Below are 24,681 nucleotides of genomic sequence, written 5' to 3' on the forward strand. Positions count from 1 at the left end.
TAAATAATCTTTTTAGAGTTAATACGCTAAATTGTCATCGATTATAATGATTTTTCTCAATTTTTTCTTAAACAACTTTCACATGTCGAAGTGAAAGCCCCTGAAATTATTGAACGTAAATCTAGGCACGAGCCTATGCAAACACGATTAAAATTATGAATATAGAGCTCTAAAATTGTGAACATAGAGCTTCAAAAATTATGAATTTAAAGTTATTGAATTATGAATGTACAGTTATGGAAGTATGAATGTACAGTTATGGAAGTATGAATGTACAATTATGCAATTATGAATGTACAATTATGCAATTATGAATGTACAGTTATGGAATTATGAACACAGAGCTCTGACATTATGAACTTACAATTATGAACATATAGTAATAAAATTACGAACATATGCTCCTATAACAAAGAGGTATGAAATTAAAAAAAAAAAATGGTGGAAGATAATGGTGCCACTAACGGCACCGTTACCGTGTCCACAATGCATGCTGGACTCGGGTCCATAGCATAACGATTGTTCCACTAATATAGCACATAATTATGCGGAGTTAGTTGAGGCTTGCTATAAATAGTCATTGTCCTTGTTCAAATAGACATTCAACAAACGCTTCTTCCTTCCTTCATATTCATATACGTCTGAGCATATATAAATTCGTGTTTGTCGGTTAAAAGCTTGTCGGCCCGTCACCGGAAAATATTAAACTTTTAAGGTAGTGTTCATGTGACACAGCACGAAGAACTGGTCTTCCTTGTTCTGTTCGAAATTCTCTTTGTATTCCACATTCAACATCCATATGCTGAAGCAGACTATATACCTAATAACCCTCTCCTCGTTCGACTCTACTTCATTCCGCGGTGGCGACAGAATATGGTTCTCCTATCCACTTGTATTTCCACTGCCGGATTGCCCATCACTTTCATCCCACTCGCCGTCGCAGCACCACAACAAAAGCGAGTTTTTTCACGATTACTCGAAACGACATATTTTTGGCCGCAGTGGCGCTGGACGTCCTGCTCGGCATAATCAACTACCTCTACACCTACGGCGTCTCAAAGCTCCCTGTCTCCACATCCTCTCTCATCGTCGCCTCCCAGCTGGCATTCACCACCGGCGGCGCATTCCTGGTGAAGCAGCGCTTCACGGCATTCACGGTAAACGCGGTGATGCTGTTGACCATCTGAGCCGAGGTGCTGGCTGTGGGTTCCGGCGGAGACCGCCCCGCTAGGGAGTCGAAAAAGGAGTACATGACAGCGTTTCTGATGACCCTTGCGTCAGCGGCTTTGTACGGGGCTCTTCTACCGTGTATAGAGTTGACTTACATCAAGACAAGACAGTCTTTAACATATACTTTGGTTTTGGAGTTTCAGATGGTTATGTCCCTCTTTGCCACTGCTTTTTGTACCGTTGGAATGCTGGTAAGCAAAGATTTCCAGGTAAACGTACAAAATCTCTACTTCACTTTCCTTAAAAACTCACATAGTTTCATTTACTATGGTACTATATACCCTTAAAAATTATTACAAAAAGAAATAATTAAAACCCGTCTAAATTAGTCAAAATTCAATATAGTTATCAATTTTGAATTGACTAATTTAGACGGGTTTAAATTATTTCTTTTTGTAATAATTTTTAAGCATATGGTATATAGTATCATAATAAATGAAAGTATGTGAGTTTTTAAGGGAAGTGAAGTAGAGATTTTGTACGTTTACCTGGAAATCTTTGTTTACCAGCATTCCAATGGTACAAAAAGCAGTGGCAAAGAGGGACATAACCATCTGAAACTCCAAAACCAAAGTATAGGTTAAAGAATGTCTTGCCTTGATGTAAGTCAACTTTATACACGGTAGAAGAGCCCCGTACAAAGCCGCTGACGCAAGGGTCATCAGAAACGCGACCACGTACTCCTTTTTCGATTCCCCGGCGGGCGATCTCCGCTGGACCCCATAGCCAGCACCCCGGCTCTGATGGTCAACAGCATCACCGCGTTCACCGTGAACGCCGTGAAGCGCTGCTTCACCAAGAGGAATGCGCCGCCGGCGGTGAATGCCAGCTGGGAGGCGATGATGAGAGAGGATGTGGAGACATGGAGCTCCGAGATGCCGTAGGTGTAGAGGTAGTTGATTATGCCGAGCAGGACACCCAGCGCCACCGCGGCCAAAAATATGTCGTTTCGAGTAATCGTGAAAAAAAATCGCTTTTGTTGTGGTGCTGCGACGACGCGTGTAGTAGCCTATGGCGAGTGGGATTAAGGTGATGGGCCATCCGGCGGTGGGAATCCAAGTGGAGAACCATATTCTGTCGCCGCCGTAAATGAAGTAGAGTCGAACGAGGAGAGGGCTATTGGCCTGGGTATATAGTCTGCTTCCGCGTATGGATGTCGAATGTGGAATACAAAGAGAATTTTGAATAGAACAAGGAAGACTAGTTCTTCGTGCCATGTCACATGAACACTATTTTAAAAGCTTAATATTTTCCGGTGACAGGCCGACAAGCTTTCAACAGAAAAACACGAATTTATATATGCTCAGACGTATATGAATATGAAGGAAGGAAGAAGCTTTTGCTGTGTGTGTCTATTTAAAGGACATTGACTATTTATAGCAAGCCTCAACTAACTCCACATAATTATGTGCTATATTAGTGGAAGTATGCTTTGAATGATCCCCGTGATACATGGATAAGGTGGAAAGAGTATTCTAACAGGTCCAAACATTTAGGAGGAATAATAAAATTATGGACAGTAAGCCTACTTTATATGAATGGTTTCTTAATATATTTCCAACAAGGGCCGCCGCAGCTGTCGATGCACATCTATAATGCCGTTGAGGAGATACTTCCCTTCCCTTCTGATGCTTCCACTTCTAAAACTTCAATTTGGAGATGATTAAACTTTCCCTTCTGTTAGATATATTTAGCTTGTGATACAAACATATTTATAATGAAAGATTTAAAACCAATAAAGCTAAAATCATGCCATTATTCCATGAAATGCTGCTGCCATACACTTCACGTTGCCACATTCAAATTCCATGCATTTACTTTTTTAATAATGTTATTATAACACCTTCCCTTCAGATGCTTCCATTTCTAACTTCAGTTTGGAGATTAAACTTTGGGAAAATGGCACTTTTTCCCTTGAGTTATATACTTATAGCCATTTTCCCCCTCAATTATTTAGGTAAGCACATTAGCCCCCTCAATTATTCTAAAAGTGGTGGTTTTTCCCCCTGATATACTAAATTGACATTTCTACCCTTAATGTAAACATTTTATTTATTTTACTTCTCCAACAAATTATCGCGCATACGTAGGGATGACTACGGTTCAGATCAAACTGAATCGGACACTATAGCAATTGAATTAAAAGTTTCCGGTTATGAATCAGATCTAGAACCTAATATTTGGATTTCAATTTATTAAAATTATGAATAAAAAAATTGGGTCTTGAACCGTGAATCGGCGGTTCTAGATCCGGTTCGCGATTTTGAACCGTCTTTATTTTAAAATTTTATTTTTTTTATTTTAAATAATATAAATTCAACAATAAATGTATTTTATTTTTTCAGTTCGGAACATGAATCGTCCGTTCCGGTTCGCGATTTTAATAAACTCTAAATATCGAGTTTCGATTCTAAATTGTAATTGGAATATTTCGGTTTGGTTGCTATAGTGTTTGTTTGGTTTGAACCAAATTATTGTCAAAATTTGTTGGAGAAGGAAAATAAATGAAATATTTATTTTAAATATTTATTTTAAGGGTAATATATGTCCATTTAACATTTCAGGGAAAAAACAGCCACTTGAATAATTCAGGAGGAGAAAGTGCTATAAGTATATAACTTAAGGGGAAGAAGTGTCATTTTCCCTTAAACTTTTCAACCATCCTACTGTATATAGCAACACAGCACTCATATGTGTGCAATAATAAGGACTTTCCTATTTTGTAATGTTTTGAAAGACAAACCAAGGGGTGTATTCAATCATGATTTTTGTAGACTTTTAAAATTTTTTAAAGGGAAAATTGCACTTTTTCCCCTTAAGTTATATATTTATAGCACTTTCTCCCGCTCAATTATTTATATAAGTACATTAGCCCCCTCAATTATTTTAAAAGTGGTGGTTTTTCCCCCTAATATATTAAATTGACATTTCTACCCTTAAAGTAAACATTTTATTTATTTTACTTCTCCAACAAATTATTGCGTATATGTAGCGATTACCACGGTTCGGTTCGAATTGAACCAGACACTATAGGAATCGAATTAAAAGTTTTCGATAATGATTCAGATCTAGAGCCCAATATTTGAATTTCAATTTATTAAATTTAAGAATAAAAAAACTGGATCATGAACCGTGAACCGGCGGTTCCGGATCCGGTTCGCGATTTTGAACTGTCTTTATTTTTAAAATTTATTTTTATTTTAAAATAATATAAATTCAACAATAAATGTATTTTATTTTTTCAGTTCGGAACATGAACCGGCCATTCTGGTTCGCGATTTTAATAAACTCTCAATATCGCATTTTGTTATAAATTGTCATTGGAATATTTTGGTTTGGTTGCTATAGTATCTGTTTGGTTTGAACCAAATTATAGTAATAACTTGTTGGAGAAGAAAAATAAATGAAATATTTATTTTAAATATTTATTTTAAGGGTAAATATGTCCATTTAACATTTCAGGGGAAAAAAAAGCCACTTAAATAATTCACGGGGGAAAAGTACTATAAGTATATAACTCAGGGGGAAAAAGTGTCATTTTTCCTTTTTTAAAATGATAGATTTTAATAAACTTTTATTAACTTTAATAGGGTTATTCAAAACTTTTTAAAACTTTGTAACTCTATAAAAGTGTATATAAAAAACATTCATAAACTTTTATCAACATTTTTTTATTTTAAAAAGTCTACAAAAGTTATTGAAATTCTAAATTGAATACATCCTTATAAACTTTCAACGATTTCGATTCTTATCATTTATAATTTTCTTACAAAACATGTTATAATATATCATAAAATTCTTCTTATTATATAGTTCTTTACCCACATTAACATTATTATTTCTATCCATAGTATGGTGAGACTTATATGCTAATTACTTATATAGTATAGTATTAATAAGCATAAGAAAAAACTAGAACATAATAAATTCATAACAATAATATTGAACACTAAAATTTATAGTAATAGAATTTTTCAAATAAAATGTTTAAAAATATAATTAGTAGTAAGATTCAGGTGCGGCGGGTGCTTACGGTGCGGCGTCACCAATAGTTCAGCCCATATGCACTATCAACGTTAGAAAATACACCACAAAACACACACACAAATTAGGTTTGCATCACAAAAAACACACTATTAGGTGTGAATAAAAGCACCATACAGTGCTCGAAAATACACCATTGTGGTGGTGAGTTATATGGTGTATTTTTTTTGGATGTGTTATGTATTTTTTTCATTTTACTGTGGTATCTTTTTATTACAATGTTGGTGCATGTTGTCAACACTGTTGGTGTATTTCTGGAATCCCGCCGCACACCACACTGTAAGCCTCCGCCGCATTTGATGAACTTAGATTTTTCATATATATATATATATATATATATATATATATATATATATATATATATATATATATATATATATATATATATATATGGATTATTAAGCATAGATTATCTCTTGTTTATGAACATGTGTATGTGTTTGATTATTAAGCATTCATAAATGTAAATAAACATGTTTATGAACGTATCCATTAACGTTAATGAACACGATCGTAAATATATTCACAAACATTAACAAAACTAATGAACACTTAACAAACGAACACGAACATAATTTTCAAAAATCTTAATAAACAAATACGAATACTTTAAAAATTTTAACAAATAAACACGAACAACTTCCGTTCATTTATGTTCGATTCGTTAATAACCTTTCATTTCTCCCACCTCCACCGCCCCTCCCCTGGGCGAAACCCACGATTTGCCCCAGTGAGCAGTCCACTCTAAGCTCAACCATTGAATGTGCATGCCCATGCTTGCAAGTTTAATATATTTAAATTAAAGATCAGATAGACATAATTTCACACCAGATATGTGGTATAAATTTTGCTTGCACATGCATCACACAACTCAGCTATTTTCTATATGCACGCATACATATATACATACATAAATCGTTTTGTAGGTTTTCTTTTTTTCTTGGTTTAGAACATTAGGTAACTTTTAATTTTTAGTAACCACATTTTTTCAAACTAGTTTTTAGTAAAGTTCTAAACTAATTAAATCGGTTTAATACACTTTAATATATCCATAGTATATGTTTAACAATTATGTCAATTTTGATTAGGATAAGGTTCAAACGTAAGACCTTCCTTATGAAAATCAAGAGTTTTTTGCACTTTTGGTCCCACGACTATAGTGACACTAGCAGAATTGATCCACGACTTTTGAACCTTGCAATTTTAGTCCACAACTATTGATTTTTTTGCAAAAATGGTCCTTCCGGCCACTTTTCCGTCAAAATTCCACCGGAAAAAAATTCTCCATTTTTAACATGGCTAAAATTGACATTTTACTTATCTCAACAAAAAAAAAAAAAAAAAAATATATATATATATATATATATATATATATATATATATATATATATATATATATATATAAGCAATTGCATTTGAGAATCTTCGCCGCTTCTCTCGCCGAAAATCTATACAGCGAAGTTTTTCCGATGTCTTCGAATGATCCGGCAAGCGTGCTGGCTCCGCCTCCAATGCTGCTGCCGGATAACCCAACTAGCCCAGGGAACACCACGGCCGCTCCACCGCTTACTGACAGCCCTGCCTGCTCCAGGAACTCCACCGCCTGGGGTAGTAGTATGTAGCCCAGTAATATTGTATGTACTATGTAGTCAAATGCCAATTTTTTTCTTTTTCTTGTTGAGATAAGTAAAATGTCAATTTTAGCCCTGTTAAAAATGGAGAATTTTTTTTTCCGGTGAAATTTTGACGGAAAAGTGACCGGAAGGACCATTTTTGCAAAAAAATCAATTGTCGTGGACTAAAATTGCAAGGTTCAAAAGTCATGGATCAATTCTGCTAGTGCCACTATAGTCGTGGGACCAAAAGTGCAAAAAACTCTGAAAATCAATGAGTAAATTAAGAATAACAAATAGTTAACGGAATATTTCATTACTAAAGTTTACACGAACAAAATGTAGGGGTATTTAAAAAAAAAAAGTAAATAATATAATAGAGGTAAAGTAAGAAAAATAATTAAAATCAAAATAGTATGAACAATTCATTTTAACAAACAATTACACACTAATATTTTTTATATCTCATTGGAAGCCTAACTATATTGGCTCTTATTAGATTTGTATGATATGATATGATGATGTAGATGGGGCAATAGAATGTTACATAGGAAGAGTTTCATTTGGTTGCATATTAGTTACTTGAATCTGAAGTTCCTCTTTCTTATTATTATCACCATTCTTCATTTCTCCATAGAAGTAAGATACAATTCCCCACAGCGAAAGCGTCAATGAAATCCCCTTTTCCGATCCAAATTTCTCACCGTAAAATACCACCGCAAATACCTCCGTCAGAGATATTGTTGCAGCGAGGATAATGCCAGAGAGCAAAGACGATCCGTAGCAGATGCTTCCGGCGGCTCCGATGAATAATATCTGCCAAATAAGGGCAGTGACCACTACAACCACATAGTAATTTGCTTCTCCTATCTCAAATCCTCTGGCTTCCCTAGAAATTGCCTGCACCATTGTTGTGATATATATACTTAGCACGCAAATTATAGGAAAATTCTACACTGTTGCCAATTGTGTCTTTTTTATCAGCTATAAATATTTATATGAGTTAATACCATATGAGGTCCTCTGAGTATAGTGGTTTTGCCACGTTTAGTCCTAAACTTTCAAATTGATCATCTGTAGTCCTTCGACTTTCAAATTTAACCATTTGTGGTTCAAGTTAATCGCCCATAATTCTTGAAGTTTCGAAATTTAACCAGTCATGGTCCTCTTGAAAGGACCATGAGTGGTTAAAATTTGATAGTTGAAGGACCATAGGTGATTCACTTGGACCACAGATGGTTAAATTTGAAAGTCGAAGGACCACAAATGGTCAATTTGAAAGTTTAAGACTAAACGTGGCAAAACCACTATACTCGGAGGACCTCTAATGATATTAACCCATATTTATATTGTTTGGGTTATAAACTGATAGTTGAACTGTATATTAATGGTTATATGCTCAACATATATACTACCATAGTAAATGGAAGTATTGAAAGTAGATTTTGTTTACCTGAAAGTCTTTGTTTACCAGCATTCCAACGGTACAAAAAGCAGTGGCAAAGAGGGACATAACCATTTGAAACTCCAAAACCAAAGTATATGTTAAAGACTGTCTTGCCTTGATGTAAGTCAACTCCATACACGGCAGAAGAACCCCGTACAAAGCCGCTGCCGCAAGGGTCATCAGAAACGCTGCCACGTACTCTTTTTTCGACTCCCCGGCCGGGCGGTCTCCGCTGGACTCCACAGCTAGCACCCCGGCTCCGAAGGTCAACAGCACCACCGCGTTCACCGAAAACGCCGTGAAGCGCTGCTTCACAAGGAAGAATGCGCCGCCGGCGGTGAAGGCCAGCTGGGAGGCGACGATGAGAGAGGATGTGGAGACGGGGAGCTTCGAGACGCCGTAGGTATAGAGGTAGTTGATTACGCCGAGCAGGATGCCCAGGGCCGCGCCCGCTAAAAATATGTTTCGAGTAATCGTGAAAAAGCTTGTGGCGGTGTGGCGGCGGCGCGTGTAGTAAGCTGCCGCGAGTGGGATGAAGTTGATGGGCCATCCGCCGGTGTTAAGCCAAGTGGAGAACCATATTCTGTTGCCGCCGCGGATGAAGTAGAGTCGGAGGAGGAGAGCGCCGGCGCAGCCGCCGATGCACATCATAATGGCGTTGAGGAGGAGGAATAGCCTCCTCCTCATATTTCCCTTCCCTTCAGATACTTCCATTTCTAACTTCAATTTGGAAAATAAACTTTCAACCATCCTACTATATATAGCAAGACAGCACTCACAATGATAAGCACTTTCTATTTTTTGTAATGCTTTAGAAGTCAAACCAAATAAAAGTATATATATATTTTTGAGTACTATTGACTCTATTATAATGTAATATTTGTTCTATACTTTGTTTATCTGTTGTAGTTCAAAGAGTCAATACCCCACCATCCGAGTTCGTGACCTTCTCTCAAGGAGAGTCACAGAGATGTCATCTGAGCACACGTAGCTTGGCAAGTACGTACAAGTATATACGTCGGAAAATACTACATGGACTCCCAACTTTTATTCTCTTTCACAAATCTTTGATATAGACATTTTTCTTGGGACCTACATGATGATAAAAATATCCAATCCCTGTTTGCCACATCATGGAGTAAAAGTGAGGTAGTAGAATTTGAGAGTATATATGTAATAAAACTTATATATGTGTGCATATATCCATGTATGTATAACAATCCTTTTGATACAAAAGAGTTTTACTATATGAACTCTCAAATTTTACTATCTCAATCAAACTTTCAGATGTATGTTTTGGATAGGACATCTTCATCTTGTGGGTCCCAGAAAAGTTATCTGATCTACATCATATATTTGTGAGTAAAAGAGTAAAAGTTCATACTAAATTAAATTTGAGAATGCTATTTCCCCTTAATTATTATTCATGTATCTACATTAACCAATTCTAAAAATTGAGACTAAACGAATACAAACATTCTAAAAATTTTAACAAATAAATACAAACAACCTCCATTCATTTATCTTCAGTTCGTTAACAGCTCTACGTTTCTCCCACTCCCACCCCTCCCCCTAGGCGATACTATACCCACGATTTGCCCCAGTGAGCAGTCCACTCTAAGCCCAGCCTTTGAATGTGCGCACGCTTTCAAGTTTAATATATTTAAATTAAAGATTAAAGATGAGATAGACATAATTCTTTTCTTTCTTCAAATAGAATCATAATATACCACACGAATATTACAATTGTTATGCCATGGAACCGTGTTCACCATCCATGGTGAACATGGTCCCAACGGTGTTAATGCACAGTTATCTTTTCTTCTTCTTCTTCTTCTTCTTTTTTTCTTTAATTAATCGCATAATTTTTCTTCTCCATTTTCACATTTCACGGTTTCACTTTAATTTGAGGTGAGCAATGATTTCGGACATTCATAAATTATGAATCCATGCCTGCACATTCACTTTGGAACCATGCCTACACATTCCCGTCTGAAACCATGGCTGCTCCTCTGTAGCGCAAGCTTCTTCAACATTCATAAATTATGAATTTTCTGTTATGAGATTATGAATTTTCTATTATGAGATTATGAATTTTCTATTATGAGATTATGAATTTACAGTAAATTCATAATCTCATAACAGAAAATTCATAATTTAATAAATGTTTTTCTTTTATGCGATTATGAATTTTCTATTATGAGATTATGAATTTACAGTACATTCATAATCTTATAACAGAAAATTCATAATCTGACCAAACGCGCGGCATTAACACTACATTCGCGATTTTTTTTTTTTTTTTTTAACGTAAAAACGGCGCCGTTTGGACCCGTGTTCACCATTCATGGTGAACACGTTTCCAGGGCATAATTTACCTGAATATTAGCATGAAAGCAACCAATAATTTTCATATTCCATTATTCCTTAACTATCAGTGGAAAAATGATTAATGGATTCTTGGGAGCAATCATATGTTTTGATTTTATTGATGAAAGAACAAGATTTTTTTTTTTTTAATAAATCAAAGTATCATATAAGTATGGAGTAGATAATTAAATAAAATTTTTGTGTGGTATATATATATATGCTTATAAAGCTAATCCAAGTGGTCAACTGGCATAATTAGTAGATATGATTCTATGTATAGTAATTAATATAAATTTTCAATGTCAACATTTCTCTCACAATTCTACATTTTAATATTTACTTTTTGTGTGACAATATATGATTAATTGCTTTTCGTATTTTATTTTTAAGTAGGTTTTTTAGGGGTCAATCAATTCATAGTAATAATTAATAAATAAATGAATAAAATGTTTCATTACCTTATTAGAAAATGAACATTATGACATAAAATTAGAAAAGAAAAAGCATTATTCTTTAAAGAATATAATCACCTTGAAAGTAGTAATTCTTGCATCTTTTGGAAAATGTTTTTTTTTTTTTTTTTTTTTTTTTTTTTTTTTTTTTTTGTGTTCTGACTGTTTGAGATTCTTTTTTTTTTTTTTTTTTTTAAAAAAAAAAATACCATTCTAAGGTAAGTTTTGAAAATTTTTATTATAAAAAATCATAGCATAGTAGCATGACTTTTCAAAGTGTCTAGTAGTCATTTAATTTGGAGAGAGCCGAATGGCGGAATGGCTACCGGATCACATTTTTTTTTTTTGAAAAGGTGGGGAGGGGATAACCCAGCTAGGCTAATTCCTAGCTCTCATTGCTACCGGATCACATTTGAGAATGAAAGTTTTCAATTCAGCGCCACTAATTACAATTTATAACACTACTCATCCCATTGATTATGAAAATTTATTTCCCCATTAATTGGCCAAAAAGTAATTTTTTTAAAAAAAGGAAAAAATGTCAATTAAATTAGTTATTTTAGTCGATCAAAAAATGTAATTAAGTCCATTACCTAAAAGAAAACAGTTCTACTACATGTACTCTCAAATCTTACTCCCTCAAATTTGCTCCTTTATGTGGCGGACTCTGATAGGTTATTTTTTTTATGTGGGTCCCTGTAAATGTGTCTATATCAATATTTTAAGTGTGAAAAAGTTGAGAGTAAATAATAGGAGTACATGTAGAATTTTCCAAATGAAAATTTCAGCTGACCATTTTGAAATGACAAAAAAGTACCATCGAATTTAACTTGTACCTACACAGTAAATTATTGTTGATTTAACACTCAATCGGACGTGTGCACTCTATGCACTAGTTGGACGCATAAACCATATACTCAATGCTCCATATATAATCCAATCAAGTATAGTAGTTCCATTATACTTGTGTTTGATATGTTTCTAGACTCTAGTGACAGAAATAGTTAGTGTGCATATCATAAATTCATAATCATAATGATGACCTTCCATAATAAGATAGTGATCTTCTTGTTTGAAACATTCACAAATTTTATTAGTCTTGTATAAGAGAGTCTAATGTTAAATGTGTAATAGTATTTATTTTTTATTTTTTTTTTTGGAATAAAGGTCAAATAGGTCATTCAACTGCACACAATAATTCAATTAGGCCACTGAACCTAAAAAATCAACAATTGAATCCCTAAACTAACCAATTTTAAACAATTCTTCCAATTTGAAGGTTTCCAACAGGTCAGCCTTCCAAATAAATTATTTTTTAAAAAATAAAATTTTAAAATTAATTATTTAAATTTAAAAAAAAAAAAAAAACAGGACCGGCTGGAGACGGTTGTCTCCGGCCGGAGTCTGTTTTTTTTTTTTTTTTTTTTTTTTTTTTTAATTCCGGAGTCTGTTTTTTTTTTGTTTTTTTTTTTTAATTTAAAAATAATTATTATTTTTAAATTAAAAAATAATTATTTTTAAAATTTCGAGGATGATCTGTTGACCTGTGGGAAACCTTGAAATTGGAAGAATTGTTTGAAATTGGTTAGTTTAGGGACCTAAATGTTGATTTTTTCGGTTTAGTGGCCTAATTGCATTATCGTGTGCAGTTCGATGGCCTATTTGACCCTTATTCCATTTTTTTTTTAATATTAATACTTTTCTATGTGCTAACATGATACAATTCTACATCATTTTCACAAGAAATTATAAAGTGATATTTAAGTAGAGTCAAACCTCCACTCCTGAGCTTGTGATAATGAGATTAAAGTCTGCATACAAATGATGGCTCACTGAAAATTTTTCAGTTTTATCAACCTTCAAAATGGCAACTTTTCTATTCGTTGAAATGATGATTATATTAATTTTATAATAAATATATAGAGGCTAAGGTGAGTCGATGGTGGAACTAATATAATCTTATGGCCACCTTTTGTGATTTTAATTATTTTCATTATATTAATTAACAGATGAATTGTGGTGAAGACATCTCCTAGCACAAGAGGATGATTTTGTCGACGAATAAGCTGATACCATTATACCAACACCAAGGAATCTGAATTTTTCTGTTACGAATTTTAAAAGTGAATTTTACATTATTTAATTTAGAGAAGAATATTAATACATAGTGGATTATGACTACTAGAATTATTTATCCTCTCCTCCCAAATGGTTGAATCTCCAACTCCAAGGGCCCCTTACACCCCGACCAGACAAAGCATAGCATTTGAAAGGATATATATATAAATTACAGTGACTCAATGGCTTAGCAGATCTATTCATTTTGGGCATAATTCCGTCACCGTCGAGATTCGAATATTGATCTCTTCTCCTAAATATTGCCTATTGAACCATGCAATCTGGTGGTGGAAAGCATTGAAAAAGAATTGCACTTAAATTTCATGAAATAGAAATTATTTAGAATATTGATTCCGTTATATTAGTATAAAGATTCAAATGTGCTTACATATAACAAAGATATATAAGAGTAATATAAGAATTCATGTTATCTATTTTCTCTCAAAATGTGTGCAAAGTAAAGAATATACCATAGAAAAATAAGTTCATTTTCTTCATATTAATTTAAAGAATTAATTTTTCTTCGAATAAATTCTTCAATTCTATCGACCAAACAAGATTATATATATATATATATATATATATATATATATATATATATATATATATATAGTAGGGTTCCAATAAGAACACTTGTTTAGGTGAGAACGTGAGAACAAATCGCGTGCATCCATCTAATATTTTTTAATGGTCTAGATTAGATTAAGTGTGTGCGAACACGAGTTAAATGTGTGCAAACACACTTAATCGCGTTTACACACATTTAATTCGCGTTCGCACACACTTAATCTAATCTAGACCATTAAAAAATATTAGATAGATGTACACGATTTGTTCTCACGTTCTCACCTAAACAAGTGTTCTCATATGATCCTAAGCTGATACCATTATTTTTATCGTTGTAAATAACATTATTATTTTTTATACACACCTCGGTAAAAAAAAGTTTCACTTTCAAATTTAATTTTATTAACATTCATATATAAAACACAAACAAACTTCAAAAGGCAAGAACTTGTAATTGTGGCGGTAAAGGATGAGACTTTAGGTTTATGATTGTCTGTTTTATGCTAATTATTTTTGCATTTGGTTTGTTAGGTTTTACTTGTCCTTTAACACATAAAATTGGTATCCATAATTGTAGAACCTCTTTAGCATGATGTACTACTTGGTAGTTAGGGATTTGGAAATGGTAGCTATGGTTTGTACTGACTTTGGAATTCAACTAATGGCCTTGCATGCTAAGTTAAACCTACTTTCCAAAAATATTTTCCAACACTTTGTCATTGACCGAGAAGTGAAGCATACTTCTTAGTTCTGAGAAGTGCCAGAAGCACCTCTCTGGCCTAGAAGTGCACCATTGGCCGTGTGACTGAGAAGTAAACTTATCTTCCGGTCTAGACGAGATTTTAATTACTTCTCGGCTCAGCCAAGAAGTTTACTGGAAAAACTTATCTTTCGGTCCAACATTTTCTCGACATTTTGCTCTCTTAGGGTTATTTTCAATAAAATGTATTTCTCAATGATAAAAATAATGTATTTCTCAATGATTTTTTTAAGAGTTAAAAGTTTATGTGTATTATATTAAGAGTTTATGAGTATTATGTATTATGTGTATTATCTTTTCAAAAAAGAGTATGTGATTCTGTTATACAATTGTGTATGTATATTCTGTTATACAATTATGTATATTCTATTATACAATTATGTATATTCGAAACATGAGATTTTTTTTTATAAGAAGTTAACAGCAAAATATGAAAAGCGAAATTTCCAACAATAAAGGTACAAAACGACGTTGTTTTACACCAAGACGTACAATTCAATGTGCACCCTAATGCAATATGCACCGTAGTGCACGATATAAATTGCCTTGAAAATCCATGCAATCTAGCTTCAATTAGTTTTTTTTTTTTTTTTTTTTTTTTTTTTTGGGCCACCAGCCCACCACCATGCGAAGGAATAGAAGAGAGTAATCTTCTTTGGTTTGATTAACTCCATCAAATTGGGCTTCTCACTCTACAATACTTTAAATATTTTAAAGTCTCCTAAGATGAGCCGATTGTTATACCATTGTAGACCATACAAAACTACGTAACTAATATATTATGTGCATTTAATTAATAAAATATGTGTTTGTTACAATTAAAATATTACGTGTATTATAATTAACATATTATGTGTCTTTTTTTTTTTTGAAAGATACTGGCTCTATTACGTTGTAGTATCTGTTCATATATGAACTTATAATCTTCCAATTGGAAGTCCAATCCGGATACCATTAGACCATATAGTCCTGGTACATATTATGTGTCTTCAATTTATTTATATGTACATAATTTGTTAATTAAAAGTACATAATATGTTAACTGCAAACATATAATATCAATATCATTTTGGACTAGGGTCTAGGGCTCACACTCCACATTGCAAGGTGGACCCTAGTCCATGGTATAATTTGTCAAGATGAGCATGGTAGGTTGTTTTTATTTTTTTTTTTCTTTTAATCATCTTTAAATTTAGGCAAATTATACTATGGACAATGATTCACATTGCAATGTAGACCACGGATAAATATTCATTTTTAATATACTAGAGTAATTCTAGCTAACACCACACATGTGATATGTGACAATATATTATTACTAACACTCTCTCGTCTTTCTCCTAATTGGCACCTCAAAAGTCCCATCTCATCCATTGATAAAGTTTCAATTGATGGATAGGATTGAAAGTCAAACAACAATTAAATAGAGAACCTGTCAATAGTAATATTTAATTATATTTTGTACATTTGTAATTTTAAATTATGGGGAATTTTACGGTGGTGTATGCGTGAGTGTGGAATGGTGTGTGCGTTTTACTGTAACAGGGCTCGTACACCTTGGCGTGCTGGTTTTTTTCATAAAATTATGCGTTTTGGTATGTGCGTTTCGTGATACAGGCATGTACATTTTGGTTTGTGTGTTACTAGTTTCGGGCGTGTGCAAAACGTATTCAAAAAAAATAAAAATATACGAATCTAATTTGGGTATCAGCGTTTGAATTTTGAGTAGATAATCAGTGCATAGTAGATACAGTATTGGGCTTGTTGTTGTTTTTTTTTTTTTTTTTTTTTTTTAATTGTGGGGAATTTTACGATGGTGTGTGCGCGGGTGTGGAATGGCGTGTGCGTTTTTCTGTAACAGGAGGTGTACACCATGGCAAATTAGAAAACGCACACACCATTCCACACCCATGCACACACCGCCGTAAAATTTCCCATAATTTAAAATTTCAGATGTACAAAATATAATTAATTATTACCATTGATAGGGTCCCTAATAATTTAAAATATCAATTTCCATTCATAATCTCCCTAATATAATGCTTAAGATTCCAATTAGACCTGGCAATTATGGACACGACCCGTTAACACGACACGAAAATAACGAGTTAGTGTTTAGCCTTAATGTATCCCGGGTCGTTAACGGGTTGACCCGTTAAGGACCCGTTATGTTTCGTGTCTTAACATGTCTACCCGTTAAACCTATTAATAACCCGTTTACACGAACCCGCTTACACAAACCTGTTTACAGCCCGCTATGAACTATTGTCATGAATGAGATTACAAAAGATATCATGAACGTGATTAATGATTTATTTACTACATTAGGCCAATTATTTATGTTCAACAATATGAACTTTGAATTTTTAATGTGTTTAATTTTATTCAAAAAACTAGTATGAACTTCTTTAATTATGATTTTTGGATGTTATTTTATCATTTTATGAATGTTATAAATTGAATAGTTTTTTAGTTTGTTTGATGGATTGAATTGTAGGTTTTATTTCTTTTTTATATAACTTAATTTTAAATTTTGGTTTTTTTAAAAAATATATTAATAGGTTTAGCAGGTTTAAATGAGTTTCGTGTCATATCGTGTCGATACGACCCGAAACCCGTTAACAAAACGTGTCTATCATGTCAACCCGTTTAACTCGTTAACAAATCGTGTTCGTGTTAAAAATTTGAACCCGTTAACCTTAACGTATCGTGTCCGTGTTTAGTCTTATCGTGTTCGTGTCGTAATTGTGTCGACCGGTAACGAACCCGTATACACGAATTACCAGGTCTAATTCCAATTGAATTATATCCATAATTAAACATATATCTACAATTATTATTTAATCTTTTTGATTTCAATATATCCATAATTACTTTCACACTCTCTTATAATCTCTCTTATAATCATGAGATCTCTAGTATAGGGGTTGCACCAGATTCGAAGTCTATATATATATATATATATATATATATATATATATATATATATATATATATATATATATATATATATTGTTCGGTAACATAGAGTATCTCTGGTTTATGAACATGTGCATGTTTTTGATTATTAAGCATTCATAAATGTAAATAAACATATTTGTGAACGTGTTCATTAACATTAACGAACACGTTCGTAAACATATTCGCAAACGTTAACAAAACTACTGAACGCTTAACAAACAGACATAAACATAATTTTCAAAAGTCTTAATAAACGAATACGAATACTCCAAAATTTTTTACAAATAAACACGAACAATCCTCGTTTATTTATGTTCGATTCGTTAATAACCTTACATTTCTCCCACCTTCACCGCCTCTCCCCTAGGCGACACCCACGCCGTGAGCAGTCCACTCTAAGCTCAACCATTGAATGTGCACACGCTTGCAAGTTTAATATATTAGCTCAACCATTGAATGTGCACACGCTTGCAAGTTTAATATATTTAAATTAAAGATCAGATAGACATAATTTCACACCAGGTGATGTGGTATAAATTTTGCTTGCACATGCTTCACACAACTCAGCTATTTTCTATATGCATGCATACATATATAGATACATACATAAATCGTTTTGTAGGTTTTCTTTTTTTTTTTTTTCCTTCTCGGTTACGTGCATAAGTGAAAAAAATCTCTCTTATAGATCCTTATCTTTGAGAGATATCACATTTTTCATAAAATATTATGTTTTCTTTCATAAATAACTCAATCTTCAGCCCCTAATATTACATTTTAATTTAAAACTATTCCATTTTTTTATTATTAAAAGTGTCACTCTTTCTAATAAATATTATATTTTCTCTCATAAGTAACAATCAAAAAATTGTGAGATTGTGAGTATAGTCTAATGATATCCAGGTTGGACTTCCATTTGGAAGATTGTAAGTTTGAGCCTTAGTGGAAGCGTTATTGATTCTTTGTGTTTCAATAGGTTGAGAAAGTATATGTATAGACACTACATTGTGCTAGAGCCAGTAGCATTAAAAATTTATATTGGGCTTTCATTTTTTCCATTTAACATCCTAGACACTTTTAGTCATTCTCATGACTTTCATTTTTTTCATTTAACATCCTAGACACTTTTAGTCATTCTCATGACTTTCATTTTTTCCATTTAACATCCTAGACACTTTTAGTCATTCTCATGAGTTTTCTTATTTTTAGTAAGGGCATTTTTGTCTTTTTATATTTTTTTGTTATATTTTCAGTTTCAACTGGTTTAATTGGTTTAGAACTTTAGGTAACCTCTAATTTTTAGTACCAATTAAATCGGTTTAATACACTTTAATATATCCATAGTATATGTTTAACAATTATGTCAATTTTAATTGGGATAAGGTTCAAACGTAAGACCTTCCTTATGAAAATTAATGAGTAAATTAAAAATAACAAATAGTTAACGGAATATTTCATTACTAAAGTTTACACGAACAAAATGCAGGGATATTTAAAAAAAAGTAAATAATATAATAGAGGTAAAGTAAGAAAATTTCTTTTAAAAAATTACTAGAATCAAAATAGTATGAACAATTCATTTCAACAAACAATTACACACTAATATTTTTTATATCTCATTGGAAGCTTAACTATATTGGCTCTTATTAGATTTGTATGTAGATGTAGATGGAGCAATAGAATGTTACATAGGAAGAGTTTCATTTGGTTCCATATTAGTCACTTGAATCTGAAGTTCCTCTTTCTTATTATTATCACCATTCTTCATTTCTCCATAGAAGTAAGATACAATTCCCCACAGCGAAAGCGTCAATGAAATCCCCTTTTCCGATCCAAATTTCTCACCGTAAAATACCACCGCAAATACCTCCGTCAGAGATATTGTTGCAGCGAGGATAATGCCAGAGAGCAAAGACGATCCGTAGCAGATACTTCCGGCGGCTCCGATGAATAATATCTGCCAAATAAGGGCAGTGACCACTACAACCACATAGTAATTTGCTTCTCCTATCTCAAATCCTCTGGCTTCCCTAGAAATTGCCTGCACCATTGTTGTGATATATATATTTATATACTTAGCATGCAAGTTATAGGGAAATTCCACGCTGTTGCCAGATTCGACTACATGACCTTTGGCATGGCTTTAATACTAGATTGAAGCATGTGCTCCATCTCAACTAAAAGTCAAAGCTGATATAATTGGACTGCATATTAATGGTTATATGCTCAACATATATATTACCATGGTAAATGAAAGTAGATTTTGTTTACCTGAAAATCTTTGTTTACCAGCATTCCAACGGTACAAAAAGCAGTGGCAAAGAGGGACATAACCATCTGAAACTCCAAAACCAAAGTATAGGTTAAAGACTGTCTTCCTTTGATGTAAGTCAACTCTATACACGGCAGAAGAGCCCCGTACAAAGCCGCCGATGCAAGGGTCATCAGAAACGCTGCCACGTACTCCTTTTTCGACTCCCCGGCGGGGCGGTCTCCGTTGGACCCCACAGCCAGCACCCCGGCTCCGAAGGTCAACAGCACCACCGCGTTCACCGAGAACGCCGTGAAGCGCTGCTTCACCAGGAGGAATGCGCCGCCGGCGGTGAATGCCAGCTGGGAGGCGGCGATGAGAGCGGATGTGGAGACGGGGAGCTTCGAGACGCCGTAGGTGTAGAGGTAGTTGATTATGCCGAGCAGGACGCCCAGCGCCGCCGCGGCCAAAAATGTGTTTCGAGTAATCGTGAAAATGCTTGCAGCGGTTGTTGTTGTGTGACGGCGGCGCGTGTAGTAGGCTGCCGCGAGTGGGATGAAGTTGATGGGCCATCCGGCTGTGGAAAGACAAGTGGAGAACCATAATCTGTTGCCGCCGCGGATGAAGTAGAGTCGAAGGAGGAGAGCGCCGCCGCAGCCGCCGATGCACATCATAATGGCGCTGAGGAGGAGGAATAGTCTCCCCCTCATATTTCCCTTCCCTTCAGATACTTCCATTTTTAACTTCAATTTGTAGAATAAACTTTCAACCATCCTACTATATATATAGCAAGACAGCACTCATGTGTGCAATGATAAGCACTTTCTATTTTTGTAATGTTTTAGAAGTCAAACCAAGTAAAAGTATATATATATATATTTTGAGTATTATTTACTCTATTACCATGTAATATCTGTTCTATACTTTCTCTATCTGTTGCAGTTCAAAGAGAATAACCCACCATCCGAGTTCAATACTGTGACTTTCTCTCAAGGAGAGCCACAAAGGTGCCAGTACGTAGAAGTATATATGTGGGAAAATACTACATAGACTCTCAACTTTTATTCACTCTCACAAATCCTTTGATGTAGATATTTTTCCCGGGACCTACATGATGATGAAAATATCAAATCCTTATTTGCCACATCATAGAATAAAAGTGGAGTACAAGTGAAAGAGTAGAATTTGGGAGTATATATGTAATAAAACTCATATATGTGTGCATATATTCATGTATGTATAACAATACTATACAAACTCTCAAATTTTACTATCTCAATCAAACTTTCGAATGTATATGTGACAAATTTGGATAGGGCGTCTTCATCTTGTGGGTCCCAGAAAAATTGTCTCATCTACATCATATATTTGTGAGTAAGAGAGTAAAAGTTGAGACTAAATTAAATTTGAGAATACAAGTAATATTTATTAGTAAATTTGAGAACGATATTTTCCCTTAATTATTCATGTATCTAAATTAGTCAATTCTAAAAATTAAGACTAAACGAATACAAACACTCTAAAAATTTTAACAAATAAATACGAACAATTTCCTTTCGTTTATATTCAGTTTGTTAACAGCTCTACGTTTCCCCTCCCACTCTAAGCTCAGCCTTTGAATGTGCGCACGCTTTCAAGTTTAATATATTTAAATTAAAGATTAAAGATAAGATAGACATAATTCCACACCAGATGATGTGGTATAAATTCTTCTTGCACATGCATCACACAACTCAGCTATTTTCTATATGCGTGCATACATACATAAATCGTTTTGTAGGTTTTTGAACTGAAATAGTTCATTGTGGATGCTTCATATATTTTGTTGAGCATATTTCACTTTTAACTCAAAGAAAAGTGAAGTAATAATTATTTTTTTCCTTTTCTTTCTTCCAATAGAATCATAATATATCACACGAATATTAGCCTGAAAGCATCCAATAATTTTCATATTCCATTATTCCATAACTATCAGTGGAAAAATGATAAATGGATTCTCAGGAGCAATCATATGTTTTTATTTTATTGAAGAAAGAATAAGATTTTTTTTTAATAAATCAAAGTATCATATAAGTATGGAGTAGATAATTAAATAAATTTTTTGTGTGGTACATATATATATGCTTATAAAGCTAGTCCAAGTAGTCAACTGGCATAATTAGTAGATATGATTCTATGTAATTAATATAAATTTTCAATGGCTACATTTCTCTCACAATTCTACATTTTAATATTTACTTTTTGTGTGACAATATATGATTAATTGCTTTTCGTATTTCATTTATAAGTAGATTTTTAAGGGGTCAATCAATTCATAGTAATTAATAAATAAATGAATAAAATGTTTCATTACCTTATTAGAAAATGAACATTATGACATAAAATTAGAAAAGAAAAAGCATTATTCTTTAAAGAATATAATCACCTTGAAAGTAATTCTTGCATCTTTTGGAGAATGTTTTTTTGTTTTTTTGTTTTTTTGTTTTTTTTTTTTTTTGTGCGTTCTGACTGTTTGGGATTCTTCTTTTTTTTTTTTTTTTTTTTTTTTTTTTTTTTTTTTTTTTTTTTTTTCTAATAGCATTCTAAGGTAAGTTTTGAAAATTTTTATTATAAAAAATCATAGCATAGTAGCATGACTTTTCAAAGTGTCTAGTAGTCATTTAATTTGAGGATGAAAGTTTTCAATTCAGCGCCACTAATTACAATTTATAACACTACTCATCCCATTAATTATGACAATTTATTTCCCATTAATTGACCAAAAAGTAATTTAAAAAAAAAAAGAGAGGAAAAAGTGTCAATTAAATTAGTTATTTTAGTCTTATCAAAAAATGTAATTAAGTTCATTACCTAAAAGAAAATTCCAACCAAATTAAACCTTTTGAATTTACAAAAAAAGTACAATTGAATTTAACTTTTACCTACTCAATATATTATTGTTGATTAATGTGGCAAGAGCATGACCATATATAAGTGTTTTTTTTTTTTTTGGAGTTTTTGTCGGGTCATGAATGAGGTAGAGGAACAAGATGAGAGAAGAGAGAAAGATGACATTGTGAGCACCAAATGTGCCCAATCGGGTACATATCATAAATTCATAATCATAATGATTACCTTCCATAATAAGATAGTGATCTTCATATTTGAAACATTCACAAATTTTATTAGTCTTGTATGAAACAGTTTAATGTATGTGGAATAATTTTTCTTTTTAATGTAATACTTTTCTAATTTTCTATGTGCTGACATTATACGATTTTACATTAGCTTCACAAGAAATTATCAAATGATATTTAAGTAGAGTCAAACCTCCACTCTTGAGCTTCTGATAATGAGATTTAAGTCTGCATACAAATGATGGCTCACTGAAAATTTTTCAGTTTTATCAACCTTCAAAATGGCACCTTTTCTATTCGTTGAAATGATGATTATATTAATTTTATAATAAACTATATAGAGGCTGAGGTGAGTCGATGGTGGAACTAATATAATCTTATGGCCACCTTTTGTGATTTTAATTATTTTCATTATATTAATAGATGAATTGTGGTGAAGACATCTCCTAGCACAAGAGGGTGATTATGTCGACGAATAAGCTGATACCATTATACCAACACCAAGGAATCTGAATTTTTCTGTTACGAAATTTAAAAGTGAATTTTACATTATTAAATTTAGAGAGGAATATTAATACATAGTGGATTATGACTACTAGATAGGGGCGTCAATGCGGGCCGGCCCGCCTCCGCAAATTATGCTGTGCAACCGAATGCACCATGCGCATGGTGCATTCGATGCAAAACGACGTCGTTTTGGTTAAAAAATGCGCTTCCCACTTAAAGAAGAAATCAGGTTCGATTCCCAGCAATTGCATTTTTATATATCCATAAATTCATAACTATATATCCACAGTGAATGAATGAAGTAAAAATCCACAACTATATATCCACAGTGAATGAATGAAGTAAAAATCCACAATGAATGAACTAAATATCCACAATAAATGAACTAAATATCCACAATGAATGAACTAAATATCCAGAAATTCATAACTATATATCCAGAAATTCATAACTATATATCCACAGTGAATGAATGAAGTAAATATCTACAATGAATGAACTAAATATCCACAATGAATGAACTAAATATCCATAAATTCATAACTATATATTCAGAAACTCATAACTATATATCCAGAAATTCATAACTATATATCCACAATAATGCTATTGCCGAGAATCGAACCTGATTTTTTTTTTTTAAGTCGGACGCGCGTTTTTAGTCAAAACGACGTCGTTTTGCATCGTATGCACCATGCGCCTGGTGCATTCAGTTGCACAGCATAACTATTGGCTCGCCCCACTGCGAGCTTTTTATTTGGCGGGCTTTTACGGGCCGACCGCGAAGCCCACGAGCTTGGAATTATACAGCCCAAGCCCGCCGCATGCGAAATTGCGGGTCTCGCAGGCTGGCCCGCGGGCCATCGCTTAATTTTTTTTTAAAAAACATTAAATAGTATATAAACATGTTAAAACCACTTGAAATATGTATGTTTGTTGGACTTGGAGGCGATTTAGTACTTCATAAATATATATGAATTGATGATTTAGTTTTAGTAATTGTTTGATAGAGTTGGAGGCGGATGGAGACGAGAGAACCGAAAAACTACGTACTCTAGGAATTATTGAATTAAGAATTGGCGAAGAATTATTAAATTATTGGATTTCTCCCCTTCTGCGTACTCTTAGATAGTCAGATGTACACACTGCCTAAGAATTAAGATATTATATATATGGTTTTTTTTTTAAAAAAAAAAAGATATTATATATATAATTTATTTATTTATTTTTTAAATATGGTTTGACTCG

At 33.2% G+C, this 24,681-nt stretch overlaps 2 protein-coding genes and 2 pseudogenes across 2 annotated transcripts; 1 reads left to right on the forward strand and 3 right to left on the reverse strand.

The window, feature by feature from the left end:
- The first annotated feature begins 545 nt into the window (after nucleotides 1-545).
- LOC109152779 lies at nucleotides 546-1,517 on the forward strand (annotated as a pseudogene).
- Nucleotides 1,518-1,523: 6 nt separating this feature from the next.
- On the reverse strand, nucleotides 1,524-2,447 carry LOC109152780 (annotated as a pseudogene).
- A 4,898-nt stretch (nucleotides 2,448-7,345) lies between these two features.
- On the reverse strand, nucleotides 7,346-9,119 carry LOC109153263 (purine permease 3-like). The gene is made up of 2 exons (XM_019301129.1): nucleotides 8,341-9,119; nucleotides 7,346-7,787 (listed from the first exon to the last, which is right to left on the reverse strand). Exons 1-2 carry the CDS (start codon nucleotides 9,082-9,084, stop codon nucleotides 7,431-7,433), a joined length of 1,101 nt encoding a protein of 366 aa, XP_019156674.1. The 5' UTR covers nucleotides 9,085-9,119; the 3' UTR covers nucleotides 7,346-7,430.
- A 9,995-nt stretch (nucleotides 9,120-19,114) lies between these two features.
- Nucleotides 19,115-20,622, reverse strand: LOC109153262 (purine permease 3-like). Its single transcript, XM_019301128.1, has 2 exons — nucleotides 19,831-20,622; nucleotides 19,115-19,600 (listed from the first exon to the last, which is right to left on the reverse strand). Exons 1-2 carry the CDS (start codon nucleotides 20,581-20,583, stop codon nucleotides 19,244-19,246), a joined length of 1,110 nt encoding a protein of 369 aa, XP_019156673.1. The 5' UTR covers nucleotides 20,584-20,622; the 3' UTR covers nucleotides 19,115-19,243.
- Nucleotides 20,623-24,681: the final 4,059 nt, after the last annotated feature.

This window comes from Ipomoea nil, unplaced genomic scaffold, assembly GCF_001879475.1.
Source record: "Ipomoea nil cultivar Tokyo-kokei standard unplaced genomic scaffold, Asagao_1.1 scaffold2480, whole genome shotgun sequence".
Taxonomy (NCBI): Eukaryota; Viridiplantae; Streptophyta; class Magnoliopsida; order Solanales; family Convolvulaceae; genus Ipomoea; species Ipomoea nil.

Coding starts and splice junctions, on each gene's coding strand:
- LOC109153263 (XM_019301129.1), bottom strand. CDS start 9,084: ATGGTTGAAAGTTTATTTTCCAAATTGAAGTTAGAAATGGAAGTATCT. Junction 7,788..8,340: donor TGGTAAACAAAGACTTTCAG/GTAAACAAAATC, acceptor ACAATGGTGCAG/GCAATTTCTAGGGAAGCCAG.
- LOC109153262 (XM_019301128.1), bottom strand. CDS start 20,583: ATGGTTGAAAGTTTATTCTACAAATTGAAGTTAAAAATGGAAGTATCT. Junction 19,601..19,830: donor TGGTAAACAAAGATTTTCAG/GTAAACAAAATC, acceptor ACAATGGTGCAG/GCAATTTCTAGGGAAGCCAG.